At 38.9% G+C, this 17,939-nt stretch overlaps 1 protein-coding gene across 6 annotated transcripts in view; it reads left to right on the forward strand.

Moving 5' to 3' along the window:
• Positions 1-17,939, forward strand: part of LOC120301769 (receptor-type tyrosine-protein phosphatase V-like) — a 64,532-nt gene that overhangs the window by 25,124 nt on the left and 21,469 nt on the right. For all 6 annotated transcript variants that reach the window (XR_005555026.1, XR_005555025.1, XR_005555024.1 and 3 more), the window contains 14 exons: positions 253-525; positions 1,291-1,557; positions 2,973-3,242; positions 4,012-4,281; positions 4,901-5,170; positions 7,010-7,279; positions 7,535-7,807; positions 10,304-10,576; positions 12,743-13,015; positions 14,782-15,054; positions 15,634-15,915; positions 16,026-16,160; positions 16,262-16,472; positions 16,775-16,842. Coding sequence is in view for 3 of the 6 variants with exons in the window: in XM_039329360.1 (XP_039185294.1) it covers positions 253-525; positions 1,291-1,557; positions 2,973-3,242; positions 4,012-4,281; positions 4,901-5,170; positions 7,010-7,279; positions 7,535-7,807; positions 10,304-10,576; positions 12,743-13,015; positions 14,782-15,054; positions 15,634-15,915; positions 16,026-16,160; positions 16,262-16,472; positions 16,775-16,842 (3,408 nt within the window). In the remaining 3 variants the exon portion in view is untranslated. The remainder of the gene's footprint in view (positions 1-252; positions 526-1,290; positions 1,558-2,972; positions 3,243-4,011; positions 4,282-4,900; positions 5,171-7,009; positions 7,280-7,534; positions 7,808-10,303; positions 10,577-12,742; positions 13,016-14,781; positions 15,055-15,633; positions 15,916-16,025; positions 16,161-16,261; positions 16,473-16,774; positions 16,843-17,939) is intronic.

Genomic DNA, 17,939 nt, shown 5'->3' on the forward strand with positions numbered 1-17,939 from the left:
CGAAAAGGACCAGTGCATAGGTTCAAGTTGTTGCAGAATGTAGTTTAATAACATATTTACAGCATCATCTGCAAGGCATCTAACAGATAACTTGTATTAAAGAACATTATCTCTTTTATCAGTAGCCCCCAATGATGTTTGATGGAATTATATAACACATTCGAGGATATCTAATTGGACATGATTAATCAGAATGATTTCTAAATTATTTACTTATTATGAATGTTGAATCTTCCTTTCATCTTTTCATAGACCCCCTGAAACCAGACAATGTATATTTGATCAACTATGGCAAAGATAGCACTTTGAAAGCTTCATGGAACTCAGCAGCTGGTAAAAGAGAATCTTATTTGGTGATTCTGAAAAAAGCAGAGGATGGCATTATGGTCAAAAATGTATCCATGGGAGGAAACAGCACATATGTCATCTTTAGTGACTTGGCCCCTGGAAGCCACTATACCGCTTGGGTTGCAGCTATTGCTGGGCCCCATAAAGCAACAGCAAAAAGCATCTCTGCCTGGACTTGTAAGTAAGAGCTGAACTTCAGATCTTAGAAGAAGAAATGGGGAAGAGTGGTTGCAAATTAACCTCTAAAATACCTCCCTGCAAATGTTTGGTTTGAGCAGGATACTGGCTGAAAGAAGTAAAGATCCATTATCTTCCACTCAGAGATTGTCCTCCAGGACTGGGGGGGGGGGGTGTATATTTGCATTTGGTTCCTGGAGTCAGCACTTAGGACATTGTGGAATGGCAGCAAGAGCCAGCAAAAGGCAGTGACATAAAGTGGGTTTGCCCAAGATACTGATTTTTTTTAAAAAAAAAATTCTTGAATTTTAAAGAAAATGATGTTGATTTATTTTAGAGAATACTTTACAGTTTTGTTGTGTTTTCAAAATGGAAAGATGTGATCTTGATTTTTGGCAGTTACAGGAGGAGAAAGTTCAAGAGATTGCAATAAAAGGTGGTCAAACCCTGCTAGATCCCAATCAATTGCTATGATGATGGTGAACACAGAGTGTCAGATAACATCTGTCTAATTTGAAATTACAGTTTGGCATGGGACTAAATAATTTCTGCTGTGCTCTAGTAAGGAGAAGAAAATGAACATGTGGTTTGAATATCAGGATACCAAAACAAACAACCATTACAGGCTTTGTGAGGAGGTCTTTTTTTTTTTTTTTTTTTGGCACTCTGCCATTCCTCAGACCACAGTTCCCCATCTTGGATTGTTCCAGGTCTTTTATAAGAAAACCTGCACACAACATTCTGGTTCTTTTTTCTCCCTTTCAGATCCCATGGCTCCATCTAGTGGGAATTTGTTGAATCAAGGCAGTGCCTACATGCTTCAGGCTCACTGGCAAGAGACAGCTGGGACTGGTTATGTGACAACGTTATATACCATGAAGCCCCTTGTTATGTTGCAAAACAGTTCATTGCCTAAGCAGTCCTCCATCCAACTTTATGAAGGGTTAAGACCAGGCACCCAATATGCCTTGGAGATCTGCACAGTTGCAGGCCCCCACATTTCTCTACCACTCCATCTCAGCAACTGGACATGTGAGTGTCAGAAGAGCAATATTGTTCTGTTATGGAGAGAGGTTCCAAGATGGGGCACAGAAAATGCAATTAAAAAAACTCACATCAGGGATGCAAAAAAAATGCAGTTATCCTGTATCCTTCTTTATTGCAAAGTTTTTGTGCTTTCTGAATTTGTAGACATTTCTTTATCCAAGCTAAGTAGCAACACTGAGGTTACCTAGCTAGGTAATGAATATGGTATTGGTAGTTTAGCGTTATAGTTTTTCTTCCAAACAACATCTGGAAAATAAGTATAGACATTGTATCTGTGTATATGTATCTACACAATAAAACTATGTAACCTATCCTCTTGGCTTGAATAGGAAAGTTACAATCAGCACAACTTCTCAATCTTAACCCTTATGCAAGAGCTTGCAATCTTAACAGCTTTAATGAGAAGGGTAGAAATTCTGAAGAGAGCAATAGAACCCATCAGAGGGACTTGGCATAGCTCATGCACAACTGTCCTGCTGATTAAGAGAAATTTCTCCTTTGCCTTTGATAAAGAAGCCTCTCTATTTAACAGCAAGCTGTCATTTTACGAGGGAGCTTTATCCCCAAGTGGGAGAGCCCAAAATATCAGCTGTTTCATTTTTTTTAAGTAAGGATTTTGGGTGAGGCAAAAAGAATGTCTCAACTCTTGCAGTTTTTTATCTCCTTCATCCCTTTAAATAATCCAGTCTTAAAATGTGTTCCTCCACTTCACATTTGCTGAGAGAATTGTGCATTTTTGTTCTAACAATTATGATCTCTTCTAATATTGCAACACAAAAGCTGATTTGATTTTTTAAAAACTTCTAATGCGCACAGGAACCCACATAAGATCTGGGTTTGGCCTTTCTATACATGATTTTATATTATAGAGGATTAAAAAATGCATATAATTCCATAATTAGTAATGTTATTTTAGATTAGATCAGTGGTTCTCAATCTATGGGTCGCGACCCCATTTGGGGTCGAACGACCATTTTACGGGGGTCGCCAAACAATGCGATCCGCCACTTTTCCCCCTCAGAGGGCGGCGCCGCGCATGCGCGGCGCGTCCGTGTGACAGGAGTCGCCGTCACACAAAGGTTCAGAACCGCTGGATTAGATAGATAAAGCAGCTATAGGGAGAACATGCAACCATTAGCAGGTTGTTTTTATGAAGACTCTGTTGCACAGTCTATTCCAATCACAAGTAGGATCCAGCTGTTCAGAGCCTTGTGATCGAGATTTGCCTGAGAATCAACTAGTTTTGGTTTAGGATTCCATGTTTCCTTCAGGACAGATGTTATTATGCAACTGTCAAGGAAATTTTTGGGCAACTGTCTAGGAAATAACTTTGGTCAATTGTAAGTATTTGCTTATAGTGTATAACCTGCCTGATATTGGTTCCATTCTCCTTCCTTCAGATCCTTTGCCTCCAGAGCACCTGAAACTCAGCAATGATGGTCATAGAATGAGATCGCTCCATGCTTCTTGGCAGAATCCCTTCAAAAGCGGAGGCTTCTACGTAGGAGTTCTTCTGGAAACCAAGTCCCAATTTGTGATAAAAAATTTGACCCTGGCAGAGGCTAATATCACCTTTGAAATGCTCATTCCAGGACGTCAGTACACTCTGAAGTTGGCCAGAGTGGCTGGACCATTTCAGTCTCATGTTCAAATAGTTAGTGACTGGACATGTGAGTATGCCGCCATTCTCAGTAGTAGTAGAACAAGCCTCCTTCTCCAATGTGATACTTTTCAGTTGTGCTCAACTACAATCACATAATCCCAACCTTCCCATTTACCATACTGGGAGACGCAGTCCAAGTTGTCAAATTATTGCATTGATGTAAAGTTGCAGCAGAGGATTTCTCCTATTCTTGTTTGACTTTCAGTGAGTCATATACTTACAGGTAGAAAAAGTATTAGCAAACATAAAATATCTCATTGCAAATAAAGACAGGAAGAGGAAAAGGAGAGGTAGAAATGAGAATATTTGTGAGTTTGAATTTTTGCTAAGGTAAGAACTCGATCTGATTTAGAAAGGTAACAGTATTTCATCCAAATTCAACAGATTTCCTGAGATTTCAGACATCATATTTGAGTTTTGTTTTTGTAATTTGTTCAAAAATTAATTGTATCACAACAATTCATGTTAATAGGTTAATTATATCTTAATTCACATCAATAGTTTACAATTAATAATTTACAAGGCAGGAATAAATCTAAGATATGGATGAGTTAGTATCTCTTTGCTATTATCTAGTGGTATCTGGATGTTTATAGCCCAGAAACAATATATTGATTAAATGATTCTCATATATGTGATCTTTACTACTTTTATTGATTGTTCCAAGATATGTCACTTTTTTACTTAGAAATCTTTCCTTCAAAATAAACTTCTGTTCATTGCCTGAATTCTCCAACTTGGAATGGAATAGTAATAGATAAGCCTCTTTCTTTCAGATCCTTTGGTGCCATCGGGAGTGACGCTGGCCAGTAGCAGGCGGTCCAGCAGCCTTTTTGCTTCTTGGGACCAGCCTCTAGGTGACAGAGACCAGCTCTTCTTGCGATTCTACAGTCTGGAACATCCTTTGCAGAGGAACATCACAATTGGGCCAAGCATGCTAAATTTTACATTTGAAGGTCTTCAACCTGGCATTCAGTACTTACTGGAGGTTACAGCAATGGCAGGACCATATCAAGCTTCATCTTGGGTGGTTTCTGCATGGACATGTGAGTGTTTTGCCAATAATGAGACCCCGTAGCTGAGACTTTCCTGAACACACAGTTTTTATTGCAGGCTAACATCTCAGTAAGGCTAAACATGTATAGCGTGATGTACCAAAGGTGCCTTTTCAGGGGGCAACTGGACTTTCTTGTTTTTTCTTTGAAGACGTTTCACTTCCCATCCAAGAAGCTTCTTCAGCTCTGACTGGATGGTGGGGAATGGAAGGATTTATATTCCTTGCAGACAGCTGGTATTTGCATTCTTTTGGGGAGTTGTTGAGGCCTAACATTTAGAGGTTTACCTGTGTCCTCAGGGTCACCTGAGCAGTGCAAATGTGTGTGGAGCCTTCTTGGCTGCAGGATGTTTTCTGCCCTGTGTCCCTTCACTGTTGAAGACAGGCGCAGGCTGTTGGGGATGCGTCTGTGTTGTCTGCATCTCAAACTGAAGCGCAAATGTAGTCTGCAATGTTTTGTGGAAATTTGTTCATACTTCCGCCCGCACCATTTGAAGAGAGTTCATCCCAAAGTGCATGACTAAATGTCTATGGAGATTCTCATTCATCCAGACCATACCTGCCTTTTTCTAAATTCTGGCTGTCATTTGCCAACCTTTTTATCATTATAGATCCTCTATCTCTGGCAAATGTGAGTGTAAAAGGAAGCCATAATCCCCAGCAATTGATTGTGAGCTGGATTGAATCAGGAAGAGGACGAGGATATTGGGTACAGCTCTATTCAGAGGAATCCCTGTCTATTATCCAGAATGTGTCTGTACCACATGGAACTACACAGGTGACTTTGGATAATCTGGTGCCAGGAACCCGGTATCGTGTTGAAATTGTCTCCAGAGCTGGACCTCACTACATTTCTTCCCAAATAGCCATTGGCTACACAGGTATAATCTAGGGCTCCTTCTGCCTTTTCTTCCATTCTGTTTATTCAGCCTGAAATAGCTTGGGACTGCAAATTTTTCAAGAGGTCTATCTCCAATTGCTGATTTTGACAGAAGGATCAGAGCTAGGTTATGACTGAGATATTAAGATCTAGCTAATCATTGGTTCTATATTTTCTCTCCCTTGCCTTTTGAATTTGCACCAATACTATCCCATATAATTACATATTTTAGAGGAGGTCGGACAGCCGTCATTGAGGATGTTCAGTAATTACTCCCTACTTTACAAATCCTGAGTGAAGTGGATTAAACAAGAGGGACACCAGTATCGCTTTTTGATAGTTATCCTTTGGATAGTTCCATTCTTTTCACCATGATCAGCCCACTACTTAATTTTTGTAACATTTTTAGAGTGCTATATTGTAATGTGTTTATTTACTATTTATTATTAAATTTACACCTTGTCTTCCTGATTATGTAAGCACTCAGAGAGTGTATAATAAAATACAAAGCAAAACCAATATAATCAAAACAATTACAATAAAAATTTAAATTAATGTTAAAATAATTAATAATTCAAAATTTCATAGTACACATTTTGCTATTTTCCAAAATAGTTGGTGAGGAACAACCAAAAATGCCTATCTTGGGAAGGCTATTCCATGGCCTGAGAACCTTGCAGTAGAAAACCTTTTTCCTATGTTCCAGTTTTGCTGTTCTAGGTAACCTGGCAGATTCATAAACCATAGGTCCTGAGTCTTTTAGGATTGTAAAGGTCTATGAGATTTGGCAGAACTAGCCAAGACACATTACTCCATCTCGTTTTCAATGTGGGTCAGCCTGAGATAACCAAAGCATTTTAAAAGTACATTCTGAATGAAAACCTGTTTGAAATGTGTCTACATAGCATGCTGTGGCTTGCGAAAAATCGGGCACAACTTAGTTACTCATCAACAATATCACATGCAGTACATCTGAACCTTCAGAGCAACCACTTTCTTGATTACCCTATTCAATAATGAAATATTTGAGATTGGTTTATAGTTAGAAAGGTGCTGGATCATAGGAGGATTTCTTCAGTGCATGTCCTATAACCACCTCCTTTAAAGAGACAGAAAATGCATCCCATGTTCATGGAGCAAGTGCCACCCAACCAATTTAATCAATGGTAAACATTGAGCATGCAGAAGTTGGGATTCCATATATACTTTTTTAAAAAAGTATATCAGCAGAACAAGCAACTACTATGCCACTCTATGATCTACCCAAATGCTTAAGTCCAAATCAGAGCAAATCTGATTTATTTTCTCTTCAAAGAACTAGGCACAGCCTCCAACTATTCTGATTCCTGATTCCAACATCTTGTTACTGTACTGGGTGTTTGTGTGTATGAGGAAAAATAGATAGGATTCTTGGTGTCAATAAAAAAATATGGTTAAGGGCTATCTGTGATTCATGGGTATAATGATAACTTAGTCCCCACATGCCAATATTAATATTTGTAACGTACAATACAACATTACATATATGTAGTGTACAATAACATTACATAATGACCCAGAGCCATTATAAGAGACAATATTGGAAAAGGAATTGGCCTTTAGTTCCACTAAGTCAATAAATGAGACTCTTATCTTTTCTGGTGTTAATGTTCATATTCCATATTGTATTCATTATTACCTAGTACTTCCTCTTTTCTATAATTATATCTTAATTACTTAACTATGTCTTAATTACTTAACTACCCTAATGGGACAATAAAAAAGCAATGAGCCTTTGCACTTGTCTAATTATATTTGTACAGCAAACATTTTCTGATACCACTTGTGCTGCTTCTTTTAGTGCCCTTGTTGCCACTATCTCTGAAAGTGATCAGTCACAGTTCTTCAGTGTTATTTGTGCAATGGAAGGCCCCAGCTGGGCAGAGAGATGGTTATATGGTGTCTGTATCTAAAGAGGGATCTACAGATACCAGTAATCACATGTTTGTGGGGAAAACCAGCACCAATATTACAATTGTGGGGCTAGCCCCTGGAACCTGCTATCTGATTGCGGTGTGGTCACTGGCTGGACCCTACAGCTCTGCTTCTCGGAACAGCTCAGCTTGCACAGGTAAATGTCACACTGGGGTGGATTTCTAAGTGAGAACAAGAATGGCGTATCTTGGATAATTGATCTCTGAACATATTATATGGTGCAGTGAGTGAATTCTGATGCAAAAAGATTTGTTTATGTTTCTCATGCATGGACTTGCCTACTCTTCAGTCTTGTTCACATTGGAAGATAATGATTAAATTTTATTGTTTCACCATGTATGCTACTATACCATGAAAACAGTTTCTGATTGAAACTTCTTTCTGACTGCAGCCCCTGCTGCTCCTATGAACCTGACTCTGAAAAATATGGGCAATTCATCTGTACTATATACATCCTGGACTGAGCCTCCAGGAGGACGGGACCACTATAGGATGATCCTGTATAGCCTGGATTCTCCAGGCATGAAGAGAGTTCGTGTCATTGGCCCAGGGGTCCAGGATTTCCTTTGGACAGGTTTGCCAGCAGGAGGCCATTTTGCTGTGCAGGTTATTTCAGTGAAAGGACATGCTGAGGCCTCCTCCACCATTGCTGCTGAGTGGACATGTGAGTCTGGCTGTCTAGATCCTAGACTTATGGCTGTACTGTTATGCATAGATACTAGATTGATAAATTCTTTGAACAGCTCTATTCTCAAGATATTTTTCTTTATCCAACTGTTCCTCAGTGTTTTTTCCATTTTCTTTATCCAACTCTTCCTCAGTGTTTTTTTCCATTTTCTTTAGCCAACTCTTCCTCAGTGTTTTTCCACATGCTTGACAATTGCTTATTAGGTCACGTTTCCTTTCCTGAAGTCTACTAAATCAAGCAATTGGATATATCCCCAAGTTGACAAGAGCTTTTATTATTCTTGACTGATTTGATCCCTCTTCTATATGTAATTAGAGGAAAGGAAATGTAGGTCTTAATAACAAGAAATAATAATCTGTAAATGTGCTTGCTCCATTAGATTCAAAAATCCTATAAACATTGATATACATTAAATCCTCATGTGCATTCTCTCAGAGACAAGATAGGCAAACCTACATATTAACATGAGGCCAAACCCATTCAACTGTTTACAGTGATGAAAATATGATGGCGATTTATTCACATAGAATGGTACCTACAGCAGGTTCTTACCACTTTCAATCGTTCGGTTCATTTCACTTTTTACTTTCTCATCTTGGTGCCTTGTATTGGACTTCAACTCCTATAACTTTCAACCAGCATGGTTGGTAAATACCAGTAGATGTGTAGAATATCTGGGAGATACTAATTTGAGAAAAGCAAAGTGATTTTTCTTTGGGAAAAAGCAAAATGAATAAGAAGAAGAAAGGATAACACTTAATAAATGTATTTACATATGAGGATGAAAGTTCGTTCTCCGAGGTTGTTGGTTAGTTTCTGAATGTTTCATTACCAGGATAGATAACATCTTCAGTGGATTTTAGGGGATGTCAGTGCAGTGTTCTTCTGTTTATAAGCGCTTGTGTGGTCAGTCGATCTTATGATGGGTCAGATGTGGGTGTGTCAAGGGAGGGTCTTGTAATGAGTCATTCTGATGGGTCAGGTGTGAGTGAGAGTTTTGTGATGGGGAGCTCACTTCAGTTGAAGGTCATTGGCAAGTGTGTGCTGGTGGGGGGGCTTGCATGGGTTGGTTGAGGGTTGATGCTGTCTCTGGTTGGCTGTGCAGTTGATTTGGTTTCTGAGAGGTTTGTAGGCTGGTTGTAGGTGATGTGTGTCTGTTGATGGAATTGCTTGTGGAGTGCCAGGCTTTGATGAATTCACAAGCGTGGCGGGTGGTAGTGTGGCCAATTATTTTTGTGTTGTTCCAGTTGAACTGGTGCTGTTTGGTGTTGGTGTGGGTAGAGATTAAGGATTTGGGATTGTGGCGTTTGGCCAGCCAGTGTTTATGGATCCTGGTTTTTAATTGATGTGATGTTTGTCTCACACAGAATTGGTTGCAATCATTACAGTTGATTTTGTAGATTACGCTATTTCCTTCATCATTCTGTGTCTTGTCTTTGTTTTGGATAATTCCTGGTGGAGTTTGGCTGTGGGTTTGTGGGCTATTGAGAATTCTGGCTGTCATTTCCAACATCCCTTTTGTGTATGATAGGGTTAGTTTTTGCATGGTGCTTGGCTGTGTGTGGTGTGTTGTGGTTTGCGTGCTATGTCAAAATACAAAGTTTTTTGGGATAGCCGTTATGGAGAAAGACATTAAGCAGCCATTTCTCTTCTGCTTTTCTTGGTGTTGTGGTGCTGCAGCGTGTCCTGGCCCTTCTGAAGAGGGTCTAGACACAGTTTCATTTTTGTGTGGTGGGGTGATTGCTTGCAAAGCTGAGGATCTGGTCCGTGTGTGGGGGTTTTCAGTAGACATGAGTTTCCAGTTTTCTGTTGTCTAGTCTTCTTATGTTGATGTCGAGGAATGGGAGTTCGTTATCTGTTTTCTCTTCACATGTGAATTTACAGTATGCCTTCAAAGGTTATGCCTACCTGATTCAGGTTAGAGCTAGAGAGCTGCTGACACTAAAATAGTGAGTGGGAAGGTTCAGTGGTCTGATTTAATATAAATCAACTTTCTGATGCTGACTTTGACCAGTCTTTATTATATTTTCTATTAATTTGTTCTATTTATTGATAATTGAGTATTGATAAGCAGGATTTACGCCTATCCTCCTCAACTTTGTAGTTCTGCCCGCTGTTCAAGACTGTCCTGTTTACTCAGGATGAGCCTGCTAATTATGTTTGTTATTTGGTAGATTTAAGGTATTGCTCTTGACAGCTGGTTTTAATCTTTATAATTCTGTGTTTTTTATTTTGTTTTGTAAACTGTTCTGTTTTATGTGAAGTACAACTTATACATCTAATAAATATTTTTATTTATATACATACAGAGAAACATAATTATTAGTACTACGGTATATGCGTACAATGGATTCCATATAGAATCCATTGTATAGTTAACATCTTCCCATGCCCTGTAATACTGCCATGTACTGCCATTTATGTCAATTACTGTTACTCACTTTATCAAATAAATTCTTAATTACTTTACAGCTCCTCTGCCAGCTTCCTCTGTGCAAGTCTGGAATGGAGGATACCCAAACAGGCTGCATGTGGCTTGGGCACCAGCTTCTGGAAGACTGGATGGCTACGAACTGAAACTGTACTACACAGGATCCAGCACTTTAGCAACACAAGCACATCTAGGAAAGGATGCCACTAATTTTACTTACTCAGGTTTGACACCTGGAATCAATTATTTATCTGAGATTCTCTCAAAGGCTGGACCTCATAGGACTTCGGCAGGGAATTTCAGTGCTTGGACAAGTGAGTAAATGACGATAAGATCCTGCTCCTCTATTATTGCCATACATGATTCTAAAATGCTGCCCCTTGTTATAATGACTGGCTTCTCATATGTGTAACTTCAGTTGTAGACAGTAGGGTTTGCCCATAGCAATTTATACTCTTACCTGAAAATAAAATGAACTTACAAGGTAAAATAGGTAAGTAAGACAGATAGCCACAACCTGGATTGCCATTGTCCTCATTCTAATGAGAAAATCCTAATATTTTCTCTTAGTTCATTCTTGAATGTTTGATAATCTCTTTGATACCCAACTATATATTTTTCTTCAAAGGCTGGTCTTTTCAGAATCCCCCATGTAAGCTTCCACTTCAGTAGACTCACTCCTAAAAACACATTTCTTCCTCACCATAATCAGTTATTAGACAAATAATGTAAGAAAATTATTTCATCAGAAAAAAAATAGTTAAACCAGAGTCATCAAACAGCGTCTTTGCCATGCATTCCAAACAGAGTAGAATTGTCATGAGTAGAAGAAAACAGCACAAGTGAGTTCCTGATTCTTCAATTGCTCTTGTAATTTTGAAAATGATAAACTCCCTTACTACACTTGGTCTTGTGATCCAGAACAAAGACAGAATCCAGAAACTGTTTTAAACAGACCAAAATGTGTACATATGGCCAAGAACTTGTTAATTTAATAATTAAGTTTTATTTGCAGTTCCATTCCAAGCAATGCAGCATATTGTCATTCTAAAGCTAAGAGGAAAACAGGTCCTGAATCTCACTTGAAATGGTGGACATCTTTGTCACTTAGGTCAAATAAGGAATAATGCTGATCTCCATAGCTTGCATAGTTCAATAGGAAATTTTTTGCATCAATAAATATTAGAATCAAGGAAGCCAAATATATCCAGCAATTAATAAACCCAGTAGCAATTTTAATATAGAATATTAGCATCTGCTCCCAGAATAGAATAGAATAGAATAGAATAGAATAGAATAGAATAGAATAGAATAGAATAGAATAGAATAGAATAGATCTGGAAGGGACCTTAGAGGTCTTCTAGTCCAGCCCCCTGCTCAAGGAGGAGGACCTATATCATCTCAGACAGGTGATTGCCCAGTTTCTTTTTTAAAACTTCCAGTGATATGAGCACCCACGATTTCTGGGAGCAAGCTGTTCCACTGGTTGATTGTCTTCACTGTCAGGAGATTTCTCCTTAATTCCAGGTTGCTTCTCTCTTTGATCAGCTTCCAACCATTGTTTCTCATCCTTCCCTATGGTGAACAACCTGGCCCCCTCTTCTTTGTGGCAGCCCCTCAGATACTGAAATACTGTTATCATGTCTGCACTGTTTCTTCTTTTCTTTAGACTGGCGAAACCCAAATTCCGCAGCCGTTCTTCGTACGTTTTGGTCTCCAGGCCTTTGATCATCTTTGATCAATGGTCAATTGACTAAATTGGTCAATTTGGAAATGGAGCCTTAAAATTCTGCTTGGTTTCAACAAGCAGACATCTGATCCTGTTCTTCTGGTAATGCAGCCATTGCTACATCCCAAAATAAGGCCTCAGGGAGACACAGTCACTTCAAATAATGGCTGAATTATTATCCATCTTTCTAGGCACAAGGGAAATATTTAAATCTTGTTGTTGTTCAGTCACTAAGTTGTGTTTGATTCTTTATGACTCCATGGACCATAACATGCCAGGCCCCCTTTTCCTCCTCTGTCTCCCAGAATTTGCCAAAAATCATGTTCATTGCATCGATGACACTATCTAACCATTTCATCCTCTGCTGTCCCTTCCTTTTGCCTTCAGTCTTTCCCAATAGGGTCTCTCCCAATGAAATTTAAATCTATTACATCAATAATCATGGAACTTTACAATAGAATCAATAATTAATCATTGCATCTAAGAGCTGACCAGGTGTTTGGAATCCATTAGTTCACTAGCAAATACATTTGACTTGACCCAAAAATACTGTGTCTGAGTTTGCACTTGAGATCTGAGCTGCTGCTAACATTATACCAGAAAGAAGATCTAACACTTAAGTAATAGTGGCAGTAATTCTTTCCTGGCAATATCCATTATGTGAAAGAGATAAATTCACACCAATTTGTTTGTTAAATTAGTATCTCCTATTGATACACGTAACTTCCACTTCTCTTTCTCTTCTGCCTAGGTCCTCTACCTCCTCGCAAGGTGCTTCTGTCAAATAAAGGGCACACTGACAAGTTGAGTGCTACCTGGGAACCTCCTACAGGAGATCAAAGTGGCTATGTACTTACACTCTTTAATGCTGCATTGGCCACTGTGGTAGCCAAGGTATCTGTAGAAAAGGACATTACTAATTTCACCTTTGGAAGCCTCATCCCAGGAAGTAAATACTTGCTGGAAGTTTCTTCTATAGCAGGGCCATATCGGATATCATCAGGGAACACCAGTGACTGGACATGTGAGTCTGAGTTTTTTTCATTGTCCATATATAGACATTTCCAGATAGGAACTTTAAACCAATTCAAAATCTACTCCAGAGCTCCTGAAACTCCCAATGTCAGTTGTATCTGAAGCTCAATCAGTTTATTACTGGCTTTGCTGTGGAATATTTCAAATGTTAGCAAAGCTGGTCTCCCCCCCCCCCCCAGTACTATGCCTCTATAATTTACAGGCAGTCCAGATTCTTTCACCCTTCTCCCATGCAATTCCTCCCTCCTTGTTGTCTGTACTCTGTTCTGAAGGTGAAAGAAAGAAAACAATCAGTTTTAAAGTGGTTTTGAAGAATGAGGATTAGAAACCCTAATATGATGGAAGTGTCTTAACTTTTACATTGGTTCTAAATTTCGTCCACTTTTCCTATTGACAAGCTCATTAGCTGCCCCACAGAAAATTGATATTTAGTAGTAAGTGATTAGGACAAAGGAGGGATTTTTTTTTACTTTCTTAATTAGCAATTCTGTTCAAAATTGCTTGAGCAATCAGGATGGAATAAGACAAAAGAGAGATATGAATATATGAATGATGGAGGTGTATGAGCCCCTAACTCATAACATGCAGCATGTTTGATCTTCAAGGCCAAAATAATTGTCCATTTATGCTGTAATGATGGTTGATTATCAGATGAAGTTAAATTCAACTCTAGTAATTATAGCCTTGATATCAATCAATGAATTCAAAATGATTTGGAAGAATTTATGCAGGCACTGAGTATCTCTAAGTCCTTTTTTTTTTTTTTTTTTTGAATCCTGCACAAGATGAGGGGGAAGCTTTTTGAAAGAAGAGTCCTAATCATTTCTGCAAAGAGAGATTTAAACTGAATAACATTCTTAACTACCCTTAGATTTCTGAAAAATGGATTTAAATCGATTTTTGATTAATGTAATATTGTGTAAAACAGCAACATATCCCATTGTTTTTCATGAAATTCTCATTAAATTAAGCCAAAAGAACTGACTAAGTCTTTAAGGATGGTGTGAATGTCTTTGTAAAAAAGCCTGATACCTTAAAAATGGTGGTAGTAAAACCTTTGTTTTAAAAATAGCAACAGCAGTAACAATAGCACTTAGACTTATACACTACTTCATAGTGCTTTACAGCCCTCTCTAAGCGGTTTACAGAGTCAGCATATTGTCCCAACAACCTGGGTCCTCATTTTTCCAACCTCAGAAGGATAGAAGGCTGAATCCTTCTGTTAGAATCAAACTCCTGACAGTGAGCAGTGAGTTAGCCTGCAATACTGCGTTCTAACCACTGCGCCACCATGGCTCTTCCTTTAATCCAGGAGTTCCCCACCAGGGGTGCGAGACAGTATTCCAGGGGGTGCAGAAACTTGGGTTTTCAAAATTATAGTGTATATGCATAATTCATTGCCGTTATTTCAAACTTTTGTAAGGGGTGCGAGAATATATCAGAAGCGTTCTAGGGGTGCAGAATATAGAAAAGGTTGGGAGCCTGCTTTAATCTATTGGACTGAATAGTTTCTAAACAGTCTTTCATGGACAAAATATTCTTGGGCAATGTTCCCGTTATGGCTTTGGAGATGATGCGGTTCAACTGAGTTTTGCGTGTAATTACAGAATAATGATTGTGCACCAAGGCAGCCAGACCAATCTCTGTTACAAACAAGTAAGGGATTATTGATTATTCAGGACTTCATTGTAGAATGTTATATCAGCATTATCATGCAGCTTGTTCACTCTGTATTCTTTTGTTTTTACATACCAGACCCATTGATTCCAAGGAAGCTGTCTGTAAAGGCTGAGAAGGGAAATCCTGCATTGTCTGTGTCCTGGGCAAAACCTGTCAGCAAACCTGAGCGCTGCCAGCTGCAGCTGTGGCATCCAGAAAATAGCACCTTGTTACAGCATCATACCTTGACTCAGTGGCAAGTCCGGCATATTTTTCAGGGACTAGTTCCAGGGAGAAATTATTCTGTATCCCTCACCTGTGTTGCTGGACCATATAAGAATAGTTCTGAAATGATAGTTATGCCAATAGGTGAGTATGTGTTCATCTTTCCAAGACATTCATATTTCTATCTTAATCCCCAGACTTATCCTTTCAATTGGATTATCCTCATTACTGCTAGGACATCAAAAAATTGGTTGAAGTTCAAGAAGCAGAAGAGAATGTTAGGCCAAATTGCAAAGCACAGTATGCTAGCAAATAAAATTCAAATCAATATGAATGCCGGAGACATTTTTTTCATTCTTTGCTTTGAAGCAAAGAACCAAGAAAGTCTCTCTGGCATTCATATAGATATAGGAAGCTTCCATCAAATTGTGTGAATATTGTAGAATCTTTTACACCTGATCTTTGCCCAGATGGATCAGCATAAGAGTCTTAAGAAGCAAGCCTGTTTTGTTCCAAATTCCAGATATCAGAAGCATGATTTTCTTACATTTGTGGTTCAAAGCATCTGTGATTTCAGTGCCTGTTTCCACTAAAGTTGTGAACAAAATAGTGTGAATTGGGCAGAATTTGTTCTATCCCATTTTTTCCTGTATTGCAGATATTTATTAACATAGAGACAGATATGTTTGGACTTGCTCAGTTGATTGTGTCCTGTCTCTCTAGAACCCAGTCATGTGAAGAACCTGCAATGTCTATCGGACACCACTAGTATGTTTCTAAACTGGACCATCATTGAGAATGACATTAAATCTTATGAGCTGACTGTGTATACATTTCCAAAGAGAGTCCTCCAACAACCTATACTAGCTTTGGTTGTTTCCCAAACTAATGTTACTCTGGTAGAGCTGACTACAAATACCTCCTATCAAATCCAAGTTAATGCTGTTGGCAGGAATGACATAAAGGGCCCATCTGTGACAATAGTGTGCAACACATCTGTGGAAGGTATTGATTCTAATCTCACCATTGATTGTACCAAGGGTTACACTTTGTGCTGCATTTTAATGTGGCACCATCTATCAATTCCAAGCAACATTTCTTATTTTCCGCTGCAGTTCTTCCACCTCCTGTGAGAATGGACCTTCCCCAGTTTGATGCCAGTTCCAGAATCATCATTTCTCCTGATACGTTCAGTGAAGAAAATGGCCTCATAGAGTATTATGGAATTGTTGTCACCACCAATGAGTCTTGTAAGTATCTAGCTCTCTATGTGCTTTGCTTGGTAGGAGAGGTTTCCTAATGTACTTAGGACCTTAATGCTGCAATGCTTACAGTATCTCTATCTTTCCAGTACTGAGGCCTACTCAAGAAATCATTTCCCACACATGGTATGACCACTATTATGGGCAGGAAGACTCATATTTGGCTGTGCTGCTGCCAAACCCATTTCATCTTAATGAGAGCAGCAGCCTCAAGGCTTGGCCAGTGCCTGTGGGTGCAGAAGATTGCAGCAACTCCCGAGCAACTTGTAATGGAATGCTGAAAACAAATACACAGTACAGGTAGGAATGTAAAAAAAAATCTGCTGTAAAATACTATAGGTTCATTTGATTTTCATTGGTCATCACCTAGGAACCTTGAGGGAGTTTGCAACTATCCTCTAGTATTTCCTTACTGGAAGTAGTTAACAATCATACTAGTCCCATCCATCTCCTAGATTTTTGTGAGAGTAAAAGAATGGCTATCAAAGAAGCATGCCCAGTGGCCGAACTCTTGGGAGAGTTGAGGATGATATAAATGCAATTACTGAAAGTGTAAGTCAGTAAATAGAATAATCAGAAGTTTTATTTCAATATTCCTATAGGTTCAGCATTGCTGCATTCACTAGATATAGCCAACAGACTCCAAAAGTGTCCTTCACAGCATTCTCAGGTAAGATCTATTCTTTGTTTATATTCTGAATTAGATGTCTAGTTTCTGTCTAATTAGGGTTTCTCCTGCCTGTCCCAAATATTCAAAGGAATATGTTAAATTATCTCATTACATTACCAGTTGTCCAATCCTTTGCATGTCTATCTAGAAATAAGCTCCCATCTTACTGCCCTATAAGACATATAGTGTCAGGTGCAAGTAACCAGGAATGGGAATTGAGTTCAAAGCACTAAAACTTTATTTATATGCTACCTATACACAAGAATCTGATCTAATGGTCAGGCGACATTGGTGTTAGATAAGAATCAGTGGAATTCATGGGGGCTTGGCTTGGATTTCTTGTTGGAGCGCAATGACTACAAAATTATGATGTATTTGACCCTGCCTTTGGGCTCACCCTGCTCATCTCCTACGTATAGAAGGTATGTACATTGGAGCTGCCATTAACCAAACAAGGTTTGCTTCCATCACCTCAACAAGACCTGCCGAGTCAGAGTCCAACTCCAAGTGAGTCCATGTGACTTTATCTGCCAGATGCCTAAATTTTTTCTCAGAGCAACTGTCCAGATGATCTTGAGAGTCATTCCTCCAGCAAGGAATACTGATTTATTTATATTTATTCTTTCTGGAGGGCTGCCAGGTGGCTAGCTAGGTAGTGTAGGTGTGATAAGAAAGGGGAAATAACTATGTTTTGCAGCCCTGATGCAATCCCCAATATGGGGCTCTTACTTGTCTTAAATGTTGTTGTAACTGTCTCTTCTGAACAAGCTCTGTGGGTACAATATTGCTGGAAAATCTTTTGGCTCTGTGGGCCACACAGTTCACTCAGTGACATTTCCAGACTACATCTGTGCATGCACACGTATAACTTGTACCCCAGTACGCACTGTTCAGTTTTCACAATATCTTCCAGGATCCTGTCTTCCCATCCAATTAAACTATATCAGACTACTCTATGTTGGTCTTTGACTGTAATAATGGTTGCTTGATTGATATCTGAATACTATGGTATTCTATTCTATTATGGGTTATGAAATTGTTCTTATGGACAATCATTTGTCTTTCCTCATAGGATAGTGTCTTAATGATAATGCTAT

The sequence above is a fragment of the Crotalus tigris genome, unplaced genomic scaffold (genome assembly GCF_016545835.1).
Source record: "Crotalus tigris isolate CLP2741 ecotype Arizona unplaced genomic scaffold, ASM1654583v1 scf7180000024396.1518868, whole genome shotgun sequence".
Classification (NCBI taxonomy): domain Eukaryota; kingdom Metazoa; phylum Chordata; class Lepidosauria; order Squamata; family Viperidae; genus Crotalus; species Crotalus tigris.